This window comes from Euleptes europaea, chromosome 3 (assembly GCF_029931775.1).
Source record: "Euleptes europaea isolate rEulEur1 chromosome 3, rEulEur1.hap1, whole genome shotgun sequence".
Classification (NCBI taxonomy): domain Eukaryota; kingdom Metazoa; phylum Chordata; class Lepidosauria; order Squamata; family Sphaerodactylidae; genus Euleptes; species Euleptes europaea.
In genome coordinates this window covers 114,503,799-114,521,583 of record NC_079314.1, presented here as the reverse complement: position 1 = coordinate 114,521,583, position 17,785 = coordinate 114,503,799, and the positions used below count along the sequence as shown (strand labels likewise).

General features: G+C 45.1%; 1 protein-coding gene across 3 annotated transcripts in view; it reads right to left on the bottom strand.

Moving 5' to 3' along the window:
- Window positions 1-17,785, bottom strand: part of USP6NL (USP6 N-terminal like) — a 170,342-nt gene that overhangs the window by 8,884 nt on the left and 143,673 nt on the right. For 2 of the 3 annotated variants that reach the window (XM_056845928.1, XM_056845927.1), the window contains 6 exons: window positions 15,402-15,450; window positions 14,214-14,334; window positions 13,738-13,832; window positions 8,816-8,881; window positions 8,559-8,658; window positions 6,312-6,464 (listed from right to left, as the gene is read on the bottom strand). In XM_056845928.1, coding sequence (XP_056701906.1) covers window positions 6,312-6,464; window positions 8,559-8,658; window positions 8,816-8,881; window positions 13,738-13,832; window positions 14,214-14,334; window positions 15,402-15,450 — 584 coding nt within the window. Of the gene's footprint in view, window positions 1-5,404; window positions 5,488-6,311; window positions 6,465-8,558; window positions 8,659-8,815; window positions 8,882-13,737; window positions 13,833-14,213; window positions 14,335-15,401; window positions 15,451-17,785 lie in introns of those variants that run through there. The other variant, XM_056845929.1, reaches the window with a different exon arrangement.

Below are 17,785 nucleotides of genomic sequence, written 5' to 3'. Positions count from 1 at the left end.
TACATGCACAGCCAATCCAGAGGCTTCATCCTGTTGGCCAACTACAGGGATGGAAGCTCCACAAGGCCCTCCCTCTTCTTGGTCTGAAGAGGACTCAGGGACTGTGATGAGGTGAAGGCCAGCAAGGACCCAGTCCAAACCCTGGGGTCCCTGGCATGCTATACACAGAGTGCAAATGTTGTGTTCCAACTCAGAGAGGGTAAGCAGGAAATGTGGGTCACTCAAACCAATGTTAACAAAAGATGCATTAAGAGACAAACAGCAAGGCTATACTAAAGCACTATTGGGGGTGGAGAACGGAAGCAACTGTTGGAGCGGGTGCAGAGGAGAGCGACAAGGATGATCAGGGGCCTGGAGTCCAAGCCCTATGAGGAAAGGCTGAGGGACTTGGGAATGTTCAGTCTGGAGAAGAGGAGGCTGAGGGGGAACAGGATTCCTCTCTCTAAGTATTTGAAGGGCTGTTACTTCAAGGAGGGCAGGGAGCTGTTCCTGTTGGCAGCAGAGGATAGGACTCGCAATAATGGGTTTAAATTGTGGGCAGAAAGGTACTGGCTGGATATTAGGAAGGTATTTTTTTTTACAGTAAGAGTCGTTCAACGGTGGAATCAGCTACCTAGGGAAGTGGTGGGCTCCCCCTCATTGGCAGTCTTTAAGCAGTGGCTGGACAAACAATTGTCAGGAATGCTCTACACTGATCCTGCATAGAGCAGGAGGTTGGGCTAGATGGCCTCTATGACCCCTTCTAACTCTATGATTCTATATTAGGGGTCCCCAACCTTTTTGAGCCTGTGGGCACCTTTGAAATTCTGACACAGTGCATTGTGCATAATCACAAAATGGCTGCCGCATGAGGCGGAGCCACAAAATGTCAGGGTGCAAGGTTTTGTATATAAATCTGATAGTACCCTCTTCAACATATCACGTTGGGGACCATGGTTCTATAGCTTCAGAAAGATGACCAAATCCTGATGAAAACTGTGGAAACAACTACCCATCTTGCCATTTCACTTTGAGGAAATTATGCAAACTTAAAAAAATACATTAAAGGATACAAAATAAGTATCTTGTAATGTACTTTAGGAAATAAATATGGCCACGAGTTTGTTTTTGTTTTTTTGTTAAATCCTTGATAGGCATATTGGTGGCCTAGTGGGAAATGAGGAACTGTTTAGTAAAAATGCCTTCCTGACTAGCTGACTGATCCTCCTCGCCATGGCAACTGGGCCACTGACTATTTGCAAGCCTGTGATCTTATTTTGCCCCAGTCCAAAGACCAACACAAAAACCCTTGCACATTAGCGCTTACTCGTTGCAGTGGAGGAAGCTGATCCACATGGACCTGCTGCCGCCACTCCACCAGACTCGTTGAACATGCAAGTGGGGAGACGGAAACAACGTCTTGCTGTTAGGAGTGGCGAGAATCTTGAATCCAAAAGTCAATACGAGCATGCCTGGTTAATAAAAACAAATCCTTGCTCAACCCCCTCCCTCCCCCCCGAAAAAGCACACGGAAACTGTGAACGAGTCAAGAGGTAAAATACCAGGAGACGCTTGGGGGGTAGTAGCGGACAGGAAGACCACGATATCGGGTCCTGGCGAGAAAGAGGAAAAACAGAAGACACGTTTTAAGGAGAAAAAACCTCCCTACCCTAAAGTAAGTTAAGCATGCAAAGCCAGCAAAAAAATCATAAAAAGAGTTTGAAAATTATAATTCTTGGGGGGTGGGTGGGTTGGAAAAGAGCCTAACTAAAGCAGATTTCCTGTTCAACAGAGTAGCTTTCCAATCACGGAACTAACTTTCTCGGCCGACCTAAAGTACTTTCTGAAGGATAATGCCCACGTCTTGACTCAGCGAGTACTTTTATGCTGCCATTCGCCACAGAAACACTTGCAGTTACATTGTAGCTTAATTCATGTGGTTTTAATTGTTTTTATAGGATCGTAGGGTTTTATTTTGTCATGGGCACCTTTCAGAATTTTGTTTCAAAGGGCAGCCGCGTTGAACTGCAGGAGAACAGCTAGACTCGAGTCCAGTAGCACCTTCGCGACCAACAAGAATTTCGAGCTCATATCTGACAAAGGGAGCTTTGACTCTCGAACATTCGTACCCCGAAAATCTTGTTGGTCTCTATGATGCTACTGGACTTGACTCTAGCCGTTCAAAATTTTGGATAGTGGCTAATAAATCTTGTATGTAAAACAAAATGATCAGGGTACCAACAGAGGTCCACCCTTCCCCGATTACACCAGCAATTGCAGAATGCCCTTCTACAGGTGATCTGCTCTGCTGGGGTTGACTTTGTCCGTATTTAAAAATATTAACATAATTGTAGGCTTCCTATGGCACGGTCATAGTGAGAACGGGGGAGGGAAACCCCGATTTGCCCTACATAGCTCATGAGAGAAACTACTCTAGCTATGTCAGTACTGCCTCTTCCTAGAGCTACATTGCTGGCTCAGTGACATAGGATCACGGTGCCAGAAAAAGACTTCCAGCACATTCCGGTCCCACTGAGTCCTGCACATAAGTACATACACAACTCTCCTGCGGGATTTTTTTTTTTTAAGCCTAACTTTGGCTGAATCATACAGTTCACGATTCTTCAAACGTTCGTGCCACAATTTCTGCAAGACGGTTTTTTACAGGTACGTGGCCAAAGGACTCCTCCAGCCCCACTCTCCTGGTTAAATCTGCCTCTCAGGCCCAGAGCAGCTCATGAAATAATGATACAACGCTAGTTCCTTCTCTACCAGCACCCCCAAGATCTCAAGGAAAAGGTTCTACTGCAAAATTCATTGGGCCTAGAATAAAGGAATGCCTGTGCATTCATAGTCCTACATCCTAGGACAATTCTATTGCAAGCTTTGCCGTTCTTCTGAAAACAGGGGATCTCTCTTTAATACCAGAACCTGGGGGGAGGGGGAGAGAACTATATAAGTCACCGGATTTTTAAAAAAGGTTGGCTTGACAAAACACCCTAACCTGCTGATACAGAGTGTGAAGGAAACAGGGCTACTAGCATCATCTCTAAGAAAATAAGTTAAATTCAGATGGGAGTGGGGGGAAGAAACAAAATAACATTACTGATTTATTCTGGATCTTTGTCACCACCTAGTGGGAATTAATCACAACTGCAAAACTTCCTGAGTTAATTGTTCCATGCTGCATCGGCAGTCGATTTGCACGGATCTCAATGCCACACACAATTTCAGCTGCTTTCAGTGCATTTTTGGGATTTGTATTCCAGCGTCAGAACATATGCATCATGCGAGCCATAGCACATATGAGGGGAGAAACACCACAAAGAAAAAAGAAGTATTCAAGGGTTTGCTTTCTATGCAGTGATTTTCCATTCTGGATGCATTCTGAATCAAAAAAACTGAAGTGTGAATGTGAAAAGTACAATGTACAAGCTAGGGGCAAACCCGGATATTATCCTGAACGCAAGACTGCTGCTGAAAACAGAAGCCCTACCTCTAGCTCCCCACAATGTTGAATGGCACTCGCTTTATATCACGACGTTCCCTCATTCTCCATCTCTGTCCAATGACAGCCAATGCCGTCAGGCAGGGAAATGCAGAGCAGTGTGATGTCATGACACACAGACAGTGCCACTAACCGTTGGGAGGTGAGGAGCCTGGACATGGAGCTACTATTTGAGACGGCAGCTGCATATTCAGAGTAGTACCTCTTTTGGCCCTAGAAAACGAGCTATCTTTTTCTTCTTTCTAAATCATCATCAGCAGTATATGCAAATACTAGCTTAGGTCGGCAATTGGTATAATATTGCAGGATGACAGTTATTCCAGGCACTTCATTGAGCGTTTCAGATGCAGATGTTCACCCTCCCCAAAGAGCTTTGTGCTCCTTTTCTGACAATCTCCTGGTTATCCCACGCGCAAAGAACATCTGGTTGTCCTCACATGAACACATGAAGCTGCCTTATACTGAATCAGACCCTTGGTCCCTCAAAGACAGTATTGTCTGCTCAGGCTGGCAGCAGCTCTCCAGGGTCTCAGATCTTTCGCATCACCTATTTGCCTAGTCCCTTTAACTGGAGATGCCGGGGATTGAACCTGGGATCTGCATGCCGAGCAGACACTCTACCGCTGAGCCACAGCCTCTCCTCAACTAGGGCTGCAGCTTTTTTGGCTGTGGCCCCTGCCTGGTGGAACTCTCTGTCCAAGGAGACCCGGGCCCTAATGGATCTTGTCCAGTTCCAGACAGCCTATAAGACAGAGCTGTTCCGCCAGGCCTACGGTTGAGGAAGCAACAGGTTTACATCTATGGCATCCTATCCAATGGCCTGGACCTTTATGCTTCCCTTCCGCTTGCTTCTTTTTCTGGTCTCTTCTCCCAGCCTCCTCTTCTCTTAGTTTTATACTGGCTGGGCTTGTCATTTTCCCCCCATGATGTCTGAAATGCAAGCTGGACATTTCAGTGTTGGGGGTTGACAGATGTTAAAGCGCCATTATTTTTGAGTGTATTTTCGAATTGTATTTTGCATGTATTTTATATTCTGCTATCTGTTGTTATTTATTTATTTATTTTTCTGATTTGTGGCCTGCCCTCCCCCGGCCAAAGCCAGGCTCAGAGTGGGTAATATCATTTAAAATACATCACGAATAATCAATAGTAAAATTAAGCATACATTCTAAATTTAAAACAATAAAATTCTAGTTAAAACCTCGGAAACTCCAGAGGGCGCCTGCATTCACTCATGTTGCCTGAGATAAGCAGCAGGTTGCCCCCTAGATTAAAGTCAAACGAAAAAGAAGCAGGGTAGGGAGGCCAGCAAAGATGATACTCGCGTCTTGAAGAGTTGTTTTATTTTTGTTGTAAACTGCCCTGAGCCCTGCTTTGGTACGAGAAGGGTAGACTATAAATAAATGTTATGATTATTATTCAGTTTGGAAACTTGGATGAAAAGAAAGGGAGCTCCAAAGAAGGCAATCGACATAATGGGACACTGTCCTTCAGTGTTACTCCTCTGAAGATGCCTGCCACAGCTGCTGGCGAAACGTCAGGAAAGAAAATACCAAGACCACGGTTACACAGCCCGGATAACCTACAAGAACCAATGAACTCTGACCGTGAAAGCCTTCGACAATATTTTAAATCGATATAATGGTTTGTCCCTAGGCTGTTGAAATAATCCTCAGGCACACACACCATTGGCAGAAATTTCAAGCCATGCTCGATTGTGACCAAGGCTAGGCAGACATATGAGGAGGCAACGGACAGCCCTAACGGTGCGGTTCAAATCAAGCAGAGACGAGCGAAACTGCCCGAATGAAACCAAGATTCCACGGCAACCCAAAACTTCATCACATTTGGATGCAACTTAGGAGAAATTAGTGTGTGTGGGGGGGCTTTAACCATGGAAACCTATCAGAGAGTTAGTTGGTTAATCAAAGGAAATGCAAAGAGAGAAAGAGGTTACGTGTGAGTTCTCCAGACATATAAATGAAAAATTCCATATTCGTCTGAAAAAAAAACCAAGAAAGTGAAAAGAAAAAGAACGCTGAATTGATTTTCATGTTGCAGTCCCCCACCCTTTTTAAAGGGGTCCCTTCTCATTCAGTTTTTTCACAAATGAAGAGACTATTGCACTGTGGGCAGGAGGGGAAAGCGAAGTGAAGACTGCCACCTGTGAACTTTTCCTTTTCCTTGGATTATGTCACTTCCACAGAAACATCAGCTTGGCTGTCTAGCTCATGCCTCATAAGAATATAAGAAGAGCTCGGATGGATCTAGTCCAGCATCCTATCTCACATCAGTTGCCCTGGGGGCCAACGAACAGAGCATAGAAGCCAAGGCCCTCAACCTGATGCTGCCGCCTAGCACTGGTTTTCAGAGGTTATCACTTCTGAATATTGAGGTTCCCTTAGCTCACTGTAGGTACTAGCCATGGGTGGATGTCTCCTCCATGAATCTGTCTAACCCTCTTTTAAAGACATCTATGTTCACGGCCATCACTATGTCCACCAGTAGTGAATTCCACAATTCATCCCTCACTAGCTCCTTCTATTAGCACACTAAAGCAGGACTGTTCAAGAATTTATCCTTGCTCCTACCATCCACAGATCACCCCTTCTTCATGTGTCCCCCCTCCATTTGTCTTTCCAGCCCTGCTGTCTGCACACGGTCAGCCTGTGCTCTGTAAACTTTATGCACACAGGGGGCAAGGCCAGCCCCTCCGGAAAGGTGCTGAGGGCCAGGCGAAGCTTCAAAGAGGTGGGGGGAAAGTGAGCACAGCCGTGTTTTTTGTTCGGCATCCACAGACAAGGGACTCTCTCGAGCGACTTACCTCCTGCTGGCAGGTCCAACTTTGCTCTTTTCAGTTCTGCCATGGAGCTTTGGAGCTGCTCTATGACAAAGTCATCTTCGAAGAAGAAATCTTTGGCAAGAGTCTCCTGAAGAAATTCAACGAGTTCTTCCATTTCCAATTTCATCAGGTGTTCTAGGGTTTTGGGGGGGAAAACATAAGCTCAGAGTGCAGAAACAAAACAGCTAGATTGGCAGTATAAATATTATTATTATTAAGATTAAAATGAAATTATTTGAATACTGATCTATGAGTAAAATGAACTCAAGGAATAACAGAATTCTGGGTCATCCCAGGAGAGCTAGACAATAACACCAGACACATGGCTGCTGCTAAAAAACGGCAGGCATGCGTAGAGCAAAACATTTTTTGGGGCCATCTTCTGGGCACGGAGTAGGAGATCTCTGGGGGTATGGGGGGGAGGTAGTTGTGAATTTCCTGCATTGAGCAGGGGGCTGGACTAGAGGCCCCCGGTGGTCCCTTCCAGCTCTAGGATTCTAGAACTTGCTTTGACTTCTGGTGTCACGAGGGTGACTGTTTCTCCACCACTTGCTCCACAGCATTTGCTGCTGTTGCGTGGAATGTGGCAGACACTCAGCAGGATAATAATGCTCAGACTGGACAATACATAGCAGAGAAGAAAAAGTTTAAGCAGCAGATTATGCTACCCCTGCAATAGCACCGGCAGCTTCAACCACCACAGGTTTCTTTAAAGAACAGGCTTTGCCAAGTCCCCTCCTAGCAAACTCATTCTGGGTCCTTGGGGCTATCTCCAAGCCAACTTTGCCACTTCCTGCAACTAACGTAACTTTCTCCAACAATAATGCTCCGGGCATGACCCTTTCTGCCAGTACCCATGTTCCTGTCTGTTGGGAGGTGAAGAGGGACCGCCTTAAGGACCGCCTTGTCCCTTATAAACCTACCTATCTGCTCCAAGCTGTTTTGGGTGCCCACACCATCTGAGGCTATATGGGTGGCACTCGGAGAAAGGGCCTTCTCCATTGTGGTGCCAAAACATTGGAACTCCCTCCCCAAGGAGACTCGTCTGTGTCCCTCTATCATTATTGTCCACCAGAAGGTGAAGACTTTGGTTCATTTGGACCTCCCCCCATAAATGTTCATAGAATCATAGAGTTGGAAGGGACCACCGGGGGCCTCTAGTCCAGCTCCCTGCTCAATGCAGGAAATTCACAACTACCTCCCTCCCATACCCCCAGAGATCTCCTACTCCATGCCCAGAAGATGGCCAAGGTGCCCTCCCTCTCATCATCTGCCTAAGGTCATAGAATCAGCATTGCTGACAGATGGCCATCTAGCCTCTGCTGTTAGAAAATTCTTCCTAATGTCTAGATGGAAACTCTTGTTATCGGCCTTCCTCCCTGATTGTGTTGTTCTGTGTGTCTGTGTTAATCAGTTTTTATTGAATTGTTTACTTTGTATACACCTTAGTTTAAATGCTGTTTTAATGTTGAAACGTTTTAATGTTCATTATCCTGAGGACCCTCTTTGAGTAGACAGGCAGCACAGAAATGTTTTTAAATGAAATAAATGAAATAAATAAATCAGTTTGTTTAGCCTGCAGAGGAGAAGACTGAGAGGGGATATGAAAATAATCTTCAAAGTACTTGAAGGGCTGTCATATAGAGGATGGTGCAGAGTTGTTTTCTGCTGCCCCAGAAGGTCGGACCAGAACCAACGGGTTGAAATTAAATCAAAAGAGTTTCTAACAGTTAGAGCGGTTCCACAGTGGAACAGGCTTCCTCGGCGGGTGGTAAGCTCTCTTTCCCTGGAGGTTTTTAAGCATAGGCTAGATGGCCATCTGTCAGCAGTGCTGATTCTATGACCTTAGACAGTTCATGAGAGGGAGGGCATCTTGGCCATCTTCTGGGCATGGAGTAGGGGTCACTGGGGTGTGTGTGTGGGGAGGTAGTTGTGGATTTCCTGCATTGTGCAGGGGGTTGGACTAGATGACCCTGGTGGTCCCTTCCAACTCTATGATTCTATGATTTGGGACATAGCTGACGCATATGCTTCATGTTACAAGAATCTTTTTGGCAGTGATCTTGTTGCTCCTTCCAAGACAACTAGAAATAAAGCAGTTGCAAAACCTGCCCTCCCGTGCAAGAGGAAAACAAACTAAAGCGGAAGGACAACCACAGCGCTTTGAGAAAGATATCCAAAAACTCATCTTTCAACGCGTTAGCGTTTAAAGCCGGGCGGAGTTCTTACTTCTGTGCATTTTCAAAATGGTGTAAGACATTGCAGTGAGAACCCGTTCGCCTTCAAGTACGTAGATATCCCAGATCCTGAGGGTTAACCTAAAGGGAGTCTGCAATGAGAGAATCCAGGATCAAAAATACAGATCAAAGAAGGATGCCCGAACTTGCCCCGAAAATGCTCATTTGGGAATGACGGCAACAGGGAAACAACCCGAATGACAGAAACAGGGAATGACAGAAACAGGGAAACAAAACAAGGACACTCACACGGTCAAGGAAACACTGGAAAAACCACTTCATTGTGTAAAAGCTGGTGGTAACCTCCTGGGAATCCTGCCAAGAAGGGAAAAACAACAGCTTCTGAAACTTCAGGAGGGAAGATGGCACCATGCCACTTGATCTCCCCGGATCATTCACCAAAAGATCAATGGCAAAGTATCTTTGATCTGCACCAGATTGTGATTTCTAGGCATTCTGATCCACTATCCACTTCTCCCCTTCCCAGGCAAAGAATCCAAGATGAGAATATACTCCATGGAGAGGGAAAACGGGCATGATTCAGCCTGCAAAGCGTTTCTGTTGCGCCTGCAGTGATTGCGTGGCAGAACATTTTCCAGGAGGAAAATTTCCCACTCTTGTTCTTGTCCCCAGTAGAAAATTCCCCATTTCATAAAAAGTTGCTGTTTCATAAAATCAATTGGTAACGTAATGAATGGATAACAGTCAAATTGGCAGGTTTAGAAGAAGAGTTGGTTTTTATATGCCGACTTTCTCTACCACTTAGAGAAGAATTGAACCAGCTTACAATCGCCTACCCTACCGCTCCCTGCAACAGACACCCTGTGAGGTAGGTGGGGCTGAGAGAGCTGTGAGTAGCCCAAGGCCACCCAGCTGGCTTCATGTGCAGGAGTGGGGAAACAGATCCAGTCCACCAGATTAGCCTCCGCCGCTCACGTGGAGGAGTGGGGAATCGAACTCGGTTCTCCAGATCAGAGTCCACCGCTCCAAACCACCACTCTTAACCACTAGTCCACACTGGCTCTCAAAAGTTGTAACTGATGTTTAAAGTTGTAATTGATGTTAGTTGGGGACTGGCAACCATATGTGAGAACTGAGATGGGTCTCTTTAGAGAAGGAGGACGATTGTAACTGACCACCGGGATGCTCTCATCTGCCAAGAGTTTAGCAAACGGACCTTGGCCTCGAGAAGTTCAATCAGGCCTATGACATAGCATCAAGCAAGCATTCAAATGCGGCCTCCTAACAGGAAGAGAGGCTGCCCTGGGATTTTTCGAGCCCTAATGAGTAACTTCAGAAAGTACCGAAAACAGTGTAAACAAACACAGGGTCACGAGAATCAATGGCAGAAACAATTTGCGTCATTCAGGCTGGCTCTCGATCTGGGGACAATGGTGGTAAAAAGCACCAAGGTTTTAAAAATATATGCAGTTTAATTCCACCATTCCAAATCAGTTACGTACATTTTTTCCCTCCCTTTGTGACTGGGGAGGGTAGTTTTTGTTTGTTCGTTTGTTTGTTTTTAATAAACACAAAAGATCTGATTTAACACCGGGAAAATAATTGTGGTTATTAAACGCTGAACTGCAGTAAGATGCAGGAACATAACATATTTAAAGGCCGCACAGTCTGTTTTTGTTGATGTTAGATTTGCTAATTTAGAAGCACTTTTGTTTATTTAAGTCTATTAAAATCAACCATCCAAAGAGTTCAGGCGCCCAGGTTAGGAAAATTACTGAATCAAGGCGGGATGGGATTGACATTTTATTACCCTAGAAAAACAAGCTTCTGCAAAATTACAGCAATATAAATAGCAATGACTTATAATTCACTGCTGTTCAAATTAAAAATCACAATTGACTGCCCCAGAGATAACTTGGTTATCGGTTTCAGTTTTCGCTAGTCAATAAACAAAACAAAAAAAGGAGGGGGACCCCAACCTGAAAAACCAAACGTTGGGCACTCAAAGGTTGGGTGGAGAAAGGTAAAATAATGTTATCTACAAATATATTTATTTTAAGGCGCTTATATCAGGGTTAAAAACATTAAAAATGATAAAAGAAGAGTTGGTTTTTATATGGCGACCTTCTCTACCACTTAAGGTAGAATTAAACCAGTTTGCAATCACCTTCCCTTCCTCTCCCCACAACAGATACCCTGTGAGGTAGGTGAGGCTGAGAGAGCTCTAAGAGTTGTGACTTGCCCAAGGTCACCCAGCTGGCTTCATGTGTAGGTGTGGGAAAACAAATCCAGTTCACCAGATTAGCCTCTGCTGTTCATGCTGCTTCATGGGCTTTCAAATTTGAAAATTGTTATGCACTCCTACACCCATACCTGGGCTTTTATAATTCTGTTTATAGATTGTGTTATATTTGCATAGGCTTGTGTGTGCATTACATGTGATTTTATCTGACCACTGGTGAAGGCCAGTAAGCCAAAAAGCATATGATGTGTGGTTTAAGTATATCGGCCTTATCAGTTGCCATTGTGCTTTGTTTCATCATTTTAAATGTTTTTAACCCTGATATAAGAGCCGAAGTGCCTGATGTGGAAAAAGGAATATACTGTGCTTTGTCCTGCTAATACACTTCTATAGTTCTTAACTGTTCAACACAATGAGCAAAAGAGAAAGCTGAAAGCTTGCCATGCAGCTGGGAATGCGTTGATTCTTCACTGAAATCAACTTTTTATGCGGTTACGTGCACAGAACCATGGCCTTTAACACAGTAGAAGAAGAGTTGTTTTTTTATATGTCGACTTTCTCTACCACTTAAGGAAGAAATCGCTTTCCCTTCCCCTCCCCACAACAGACACCCTGTGAGGTAGGTGGGGCTGAAAGAGCTGTGACTAGCCCAAGGTCACCCAGCTGGCTTCATGTGTAGGAGTGGGGAAACCAACTCGGTTCACCAGATTAGGGTCCGCAGCTCATGTGGAGGAGTGGGGAATCGAACCCAGTTCTCCAGATTAGAGTCCACTGCTCTAAACCACCACTCTTAACCACTACACCACGCTGTACTGGTTAAGAGTGGCAGACTAATCTGGAGAACTAATCATGTTCAGTTCCCCACTCCTCCACATGAAGCCTGCTGGGTGACCTTGGGCCAGTCACAGTTCTCTCTGAGTTCTCCAGCCCACGCGGAGGAAGGCAATAGCAAACCACCTCTGAACGTCTCTTGCCTTGAAAACCTTACAGGGTTGCCATAAGTCAGATGTAACTTGAGTTGGAGTAAAGGAAACTCAACATGTCTGGACACTAGGGGAGCTATGTTTCCCTTTATGCTAGACCCACACTGGCTATATGTGTGGTGCCTCTCTTTGTCTATGCTAGAAGCTTCTCTCTGACTCCTACTTCTCTTTCTGTGCCTTTGTTCTCTCTCCTGATGGTCTGGCAAGAGGCAAGATGCTACTGCAGATCTCTCCTCTGCAAAAATGCCAGGACCACACTCAAGATCTCTTTCTGCCACACGCTTGCAGCCGGAATAGCTGGCCACTTGTAACAGGGAGCAGTATGACAGATGAAAGCTTCTGTTTCATCTTCTACTACAAAATGCATGTGAATGTGAATCAGTTTCAATAAAAGTAAGTTATTTTTTTCAGTTGCACTATACTACTTTAAGTACTTTAAGAGAGCCAGTGAGGTGTAGTGGTTAAGAGCGGTGGTTTGGAGCGGTGGACCCGGATCTGGAGAACCGGGTTTGATTCCGCACTCCTCCACATGAGCGGCAGACACTAATCTGGTGGACTGGATTTGTTTCCCCACTCCTACACGTGAAGCCAGCTGGGTGACCTTGGGCTAGATACACTCTCTCAGCCCCACCTACCTCACCTGGTAGAGCAAGTCGGCATATAAAAACCAACTCTTCTTCTTCTTAATGCATGTGATTCCACACTTTCCTGACTGCACAACTTTGCAACATTAACTAATTACATATATCAAATAGGAACTAACTACAATCAGGGTAATGGCTGCACCAAGGCACAGTTACAAACCAAAGGACACTTTTCTAGACGTGTCCCACTGAATAACATGGGACTTGCTTCTAAGTAGACCTGCTCCCCACATTCCTTGCAAGCCCGTTTCTAACCAAGGCTGCAAAACTCTGACTTCGTGCTAGCTACAATGCCAGCGCAGATGTAATACTTAGTAGAGCATCAAAGTTGAATGAGGAACACTCAACCGTTCGGACGTCAAACCATTTTTTATTGATGGTGAAAAGAGTTATCAAGTTGCAGCGGACTTATGTGACCTTGATGCAACCCCCATAGGGTTTTCAAGGCAAGAGATGTTTAGAGGTGGTTAGCCACTGACTGTTTTTGTATAGTAACCCTAGACTTCCTCGGTGGTCTCCTATCCAAATACTAACCAAGGTTGACTCTGCTTAGCTTCTGAGATTCGACAAGACTGGGCTAGCCTGGGCGATCCATTTTTATTAATTGATCACAAAATTATTTTTGTTGCTCAAAGTAAAACAAACAAACACGAGCTTGGCTGCATCTACAGCCTGATTTTTAAATTCAGTTTGCAACGTGGTGGTGGTGGTGGTGGTTAAGAGCCAGCGTGGAGTAGTGGTTAAGAGCGTGGTGTAGTGGTTAAGAGCGGTAGACTCTAATCTGGAGAACCGGGTTTGATTCCCCACTCCTCCACATGAGCGGCGGACTCTGGTGAACTGGGTTGGTTTCCCCACTCCTACACATGAAGCCAGTTGGGTGACCATGGGCTAGTCACAGTTCTCTTAGAGTGGGGAATCAAACCTACCTCACAAGGTGTCTGTTGCGGGGAGAGGAAGAGAAGATTGTAAGCCGGTTTGATTCTCCTTAAAAGGGAGAGAAAATCGGCTTGTAAAAAACCAACTCTTCTTCAATTAGCAGCACTCACAAGAATCCACAGGAACCCTGATTCAAATGGGGGAACTGAGGTTGTTCAACTTCTGGAATGCCTGCTGAAGATTGCAGATTCAATCCTAGGAGCTGACTGAACTCTGTCCCTGCCGAACCAATGCCTGTTAGAAGAAACTGTAATGGGCTGGAACCTGTCGACGGGCACCATACAGAGCAGTATCAAATGCTCCCTAAATACCAACATCCTAATTCAATGTGGCACTGGGGCTTTTCCCCCCGTCAATGAACAACGCCCTTTTATCAACTGCCTGTCTGCGGCGGCCTTTACTTACAAAGTGTTGCTTAAGCTTCGACAAGCATTTCTTCATGATCTTGTCATGATGTTCTTGAAATCTCAACAGCTTTGGAAAACCAGGAATGAAAAAACCTTTAAAAAAGGAAAAGGGGGAAGGGGTGAAGAAAAAGAGAGCAACTAAGAAAAGGAAACAACCGAGACATTCCCACAAAATATACTCACAGCTTTAAGGAACGTGGTGTTGTCCTTCAGATACATTTGTTCCACACAACCCTTAAGATCGAAAAAGTGTCCCGGGGCACTTTAAAGTGTGTGTGTGTAAAGTGTGTAAAGTGCTGTCAAGTTGCAGATGACTTATAGCACCCCACAGGATTTTCAAGGGAAGAATCATTCACAGGTGGTTTGCCATTGCCTGCCTCTGCATAGCAAGCCCTAGACTTTCTTGATGGTCTCCCATCCAAGTTGGTTTTTACATGCCAACCTTCTCTACCACAAGATCTGAAAACGGCGTACCGTGCATAGAGTGCTTGGGTCCCGAGAGCAGTTTCACCAGGGCCCAGAAGGCATCTTCTTCATTCATATACATAAGGAGTAACGCTGTGATCTGGCTCATCCCCTGACAATATCCAACCTCCTGTAAACACAGAAGACAAAACATTTTGGATTCCTTTCTTCTTTTTTAAAGTGAACAATCCAACAAAGTGGCAGTTTTGACGGTGCGAAACGCTGTTCACGATGGGAGACAGGGTCAGACCCAATAGTAGCCCTGTTCCCGTGTTCGGGCGAACGCATTTACATCCTGCTGTACATGCGTACATCCGTTTGTGAGAAACAGCCAACGCCCGTTCACTTTACGAATGAAACCGGGGCCTGGGGCATGAATAAATGTGAGGCTTGTACCATACATTCAGCTGTGTGTGCGCTGAATGTAATGTGAGTAAGCATGTACCGTATATACTCGCGTATAAGCCGAGTTTTTCAGCCCCAAAAAAAGGGCTGAAAAAGCCGGCCTCGGCATACATGGGTATATACGGTACAAGGAATAATCAAGCGTCCACCGCACACGGATCATAAGAGTGTTCACCGTAACATGTGAACAGGACTAGACGGTTAAGGTTAATAAGCGACGATTTCCCCTCTTCCTTCCACTACAGACAGAGGCCATGGCATGGAAATTTTGTTAATCTTTAAGGTGCTACTGGACTCTTGTTCTTTTCTACTGCTACAGACAGACTAACACGTCTACCCATCGTGACTGATCGACAGCCAGAATTAGAAAAACTTCCCTGCACTCTAGTCTTGCTTACTTTTAGAAGAAGAGTTGGTTTTTATATGCCCACTTTCTCCACCACTTAAGGAAGAATCAACCAGCTTGCAATCACCTTTTCTTCCCCTCCCCACAACAGACACCCTGTGATGTAGGTGGGGCTGAGAGAGCTCTAAGAGAGCTGAAACTAGCCCAAGGTTACCCAGCTGGCTTCATGTGTAGGAGTGGGGAAACCAACCCAGTTCACCAGATTAGAATCAGCCACTCATGTAGAGAATCAAACATGGTTCTCCAGATCAGAGTCCACCGCTCTTAACCACTACACCATGCTGGCTCTTTTCATACTCTTTTCATTCGGCTTTTAGCTTTTCTATTAACACAGTCACCTTCGATATTGAGAGTATAAGCAGAAAAGTATATGGGCTATTACTTACTGTGTTATATATAGAATATGCAGCTAAAACATGGAATAAGGATTGTTGCCTGGAAAGAAACAAAGACAAAACATCAATAAGCTAAAATGTATACCAAAGGGCTACTGAATTGGATGTGTGGAAGAAATTTCACCAATTCTGGTGCGTAATGTACATTTGGAAATGAAACAGTCGGTACGTTATGGTGCTTACAGCATCTAGAACTCAGGTTCTAGGTTTACCAACTAACCTACCTCATAGGGTTGTTATGAGGCTAAAATAGAAGAGAAGAGAATGATGTAAGCTGCTTTGGGTCCCCACCAGGGGAGAAAGGTAGGCTCTACAGGAATTAAATTAATTAATTAATCAACTCTGGGATGGGAAATTCTCGGAATTTTGGGGCTGGAGCCTGTGGAGGGTGGGCTCTGGAAAAGGGTGGGAGCTCGGCGGGGATATGATGCTATAGAGTTCCCCCTCGAAAGCAGTCAGGGGACCTGATCTCTGCAGTCTGGAGATCAGCTGTAATTCCGGGAGATCTCCAGGCCTTGTGCGTGTGTTAAGTGTCATCAAGTCGCTTCCGACTCATGGTGACCCTATGAATCAATGTCCTCCAAAATGTCCTACTGTTAGCAGCCTTGCTGAGGTCTTGTAAATGGAGGGCCCTGACTCCCTTTATAGAGTCAATCCATCTCATGTTGGGTCTTCCTCTCTTCCTGCTGCCTTCCACTTTTCCTATCATTGTTGTCTTTTTCATTGATTCTTGTCTTCTCATAATGTGGCCAAAGTGTGACAGCCTCAGTTGAGTCATTTTATCTTCTAGTGATAGTTCAGGCTTGATTTGTAGGGTTGCCAGGTCCCTCTTTGGCACCGGCAGGAGGTTTTTGGGGCAGAGCCAGAGGAGGGCAGGGTTTGGGGAGGGGAGGGACTTCGATGCCATAGAGTCCAATTGCCTAAGCAGCCATTTTCTCCAGGTGAACTGATCTCTATCGGCTGGAGATCAGTTGTAATAGCTGGAGATCTCCAGCTAGTACCTGGAGGTTGGCAACCCTACTGATTTGATCTAGAACCCTCTTATTTGGCAACCCCACAAAGGTTCAACTCTCCTCTCATTCAATGAAGCTTCCTGAGTGACCTCCTACACTAACCTCACAGGGTTGTCAGAGTAAAATAGGCCTTTGGAAGAGGCTCCTGTACGAATTACATGCCTTCCGGCAACTTCTCTTTGCTGACCCTTCATAAGCATTTTCTGTAAACAATTCCAACATTCTGGGAAGGGCTACCACTTAAAGGATGGCACCTTCTCTTTCTCGGTTTTCAGGGTAGGCTGCAAGAAAGCGTTACTTAAGAGATTCTTTGGCTGAATTTGGTCCCCCTTGCTGGCTCCTCTCTTGTTTGCTGGCTTGGTGGCCATTTGTTGATTTGCGCGGTTTTAATTTTGTTTGCATGCCGTGTTGAATTTTTAAATGCAAATTGCCTTTGGGCCTGTTTTGAAGGCAGCAGCTTTTTTATTCAAAATGGGTAAATAAAAATGTAATCGCTAGCACGTCGCGTACTTTACAGCCCCACAGGGAGTGAAGCGATCTAAAGGTTGCCGATGATACATTTACAATTTTTGCCACCCGCCTCGAGAATCCTTTGAGCTTGTAGGCAGGATGTAAATATTTTACATCACGTAAAATATCCCAATGCTATGGCCCAAGCACTTTACACTCGCCGATTCAGTTCTCTTTCAAAATGCCACAGCAGGCAGCGATAGTTTTCAGAAAAAAGCGTTTCCAGCAAAATCATTTTGGGTTTTTTACCAAGGCAGCTTGTTGAATCGTTTTCCCCTCATCCACTTTGGCGATCGTATTTATTTAAAAAAACAGCTGCACTGTATCACAACAGATGGACATTAAAAACAGATGTAAAACGTTGGGCAGGATGCACAGAGCAACTTCGGGTTTGTCTGGAGGCATGGGTGCGCTTTCTTGTGTGTGTGTTAAGTGCCGTCAAGTCACTTCTGACTCATGGCGACCCTATGAATCAGTGTCCTTCAAAATGTCCTATCTGTGACAGCCTTGCTCAGATCCTGCAAATTGTGGCTTCCTTTATTGAGTCAATCCATCCCATGTTGGGCCTTCCTCTTTTCCTGCTGCCCTCAACTTTTCCTACCATTATTGTCTTTTCCAGTGACTCTTGCCTTCTCATCATGTGACCAAAATACGACAGCCTCAGTTTAGTCATTTTAGCTTCTAGGGTCAGTTCAGGCTTTATTTGATCTAGAACCCACTGGTTTGTTTGTTTTTTTGGCCATCGACGGTATCCGTAACACTCTCCTCCCACACCCCATTTCCAAGAAATCTACTTTCTTCCTATCAGCTTTCTTCAATGTCCAGCTTTCACACTCATACATAGTAATAGGG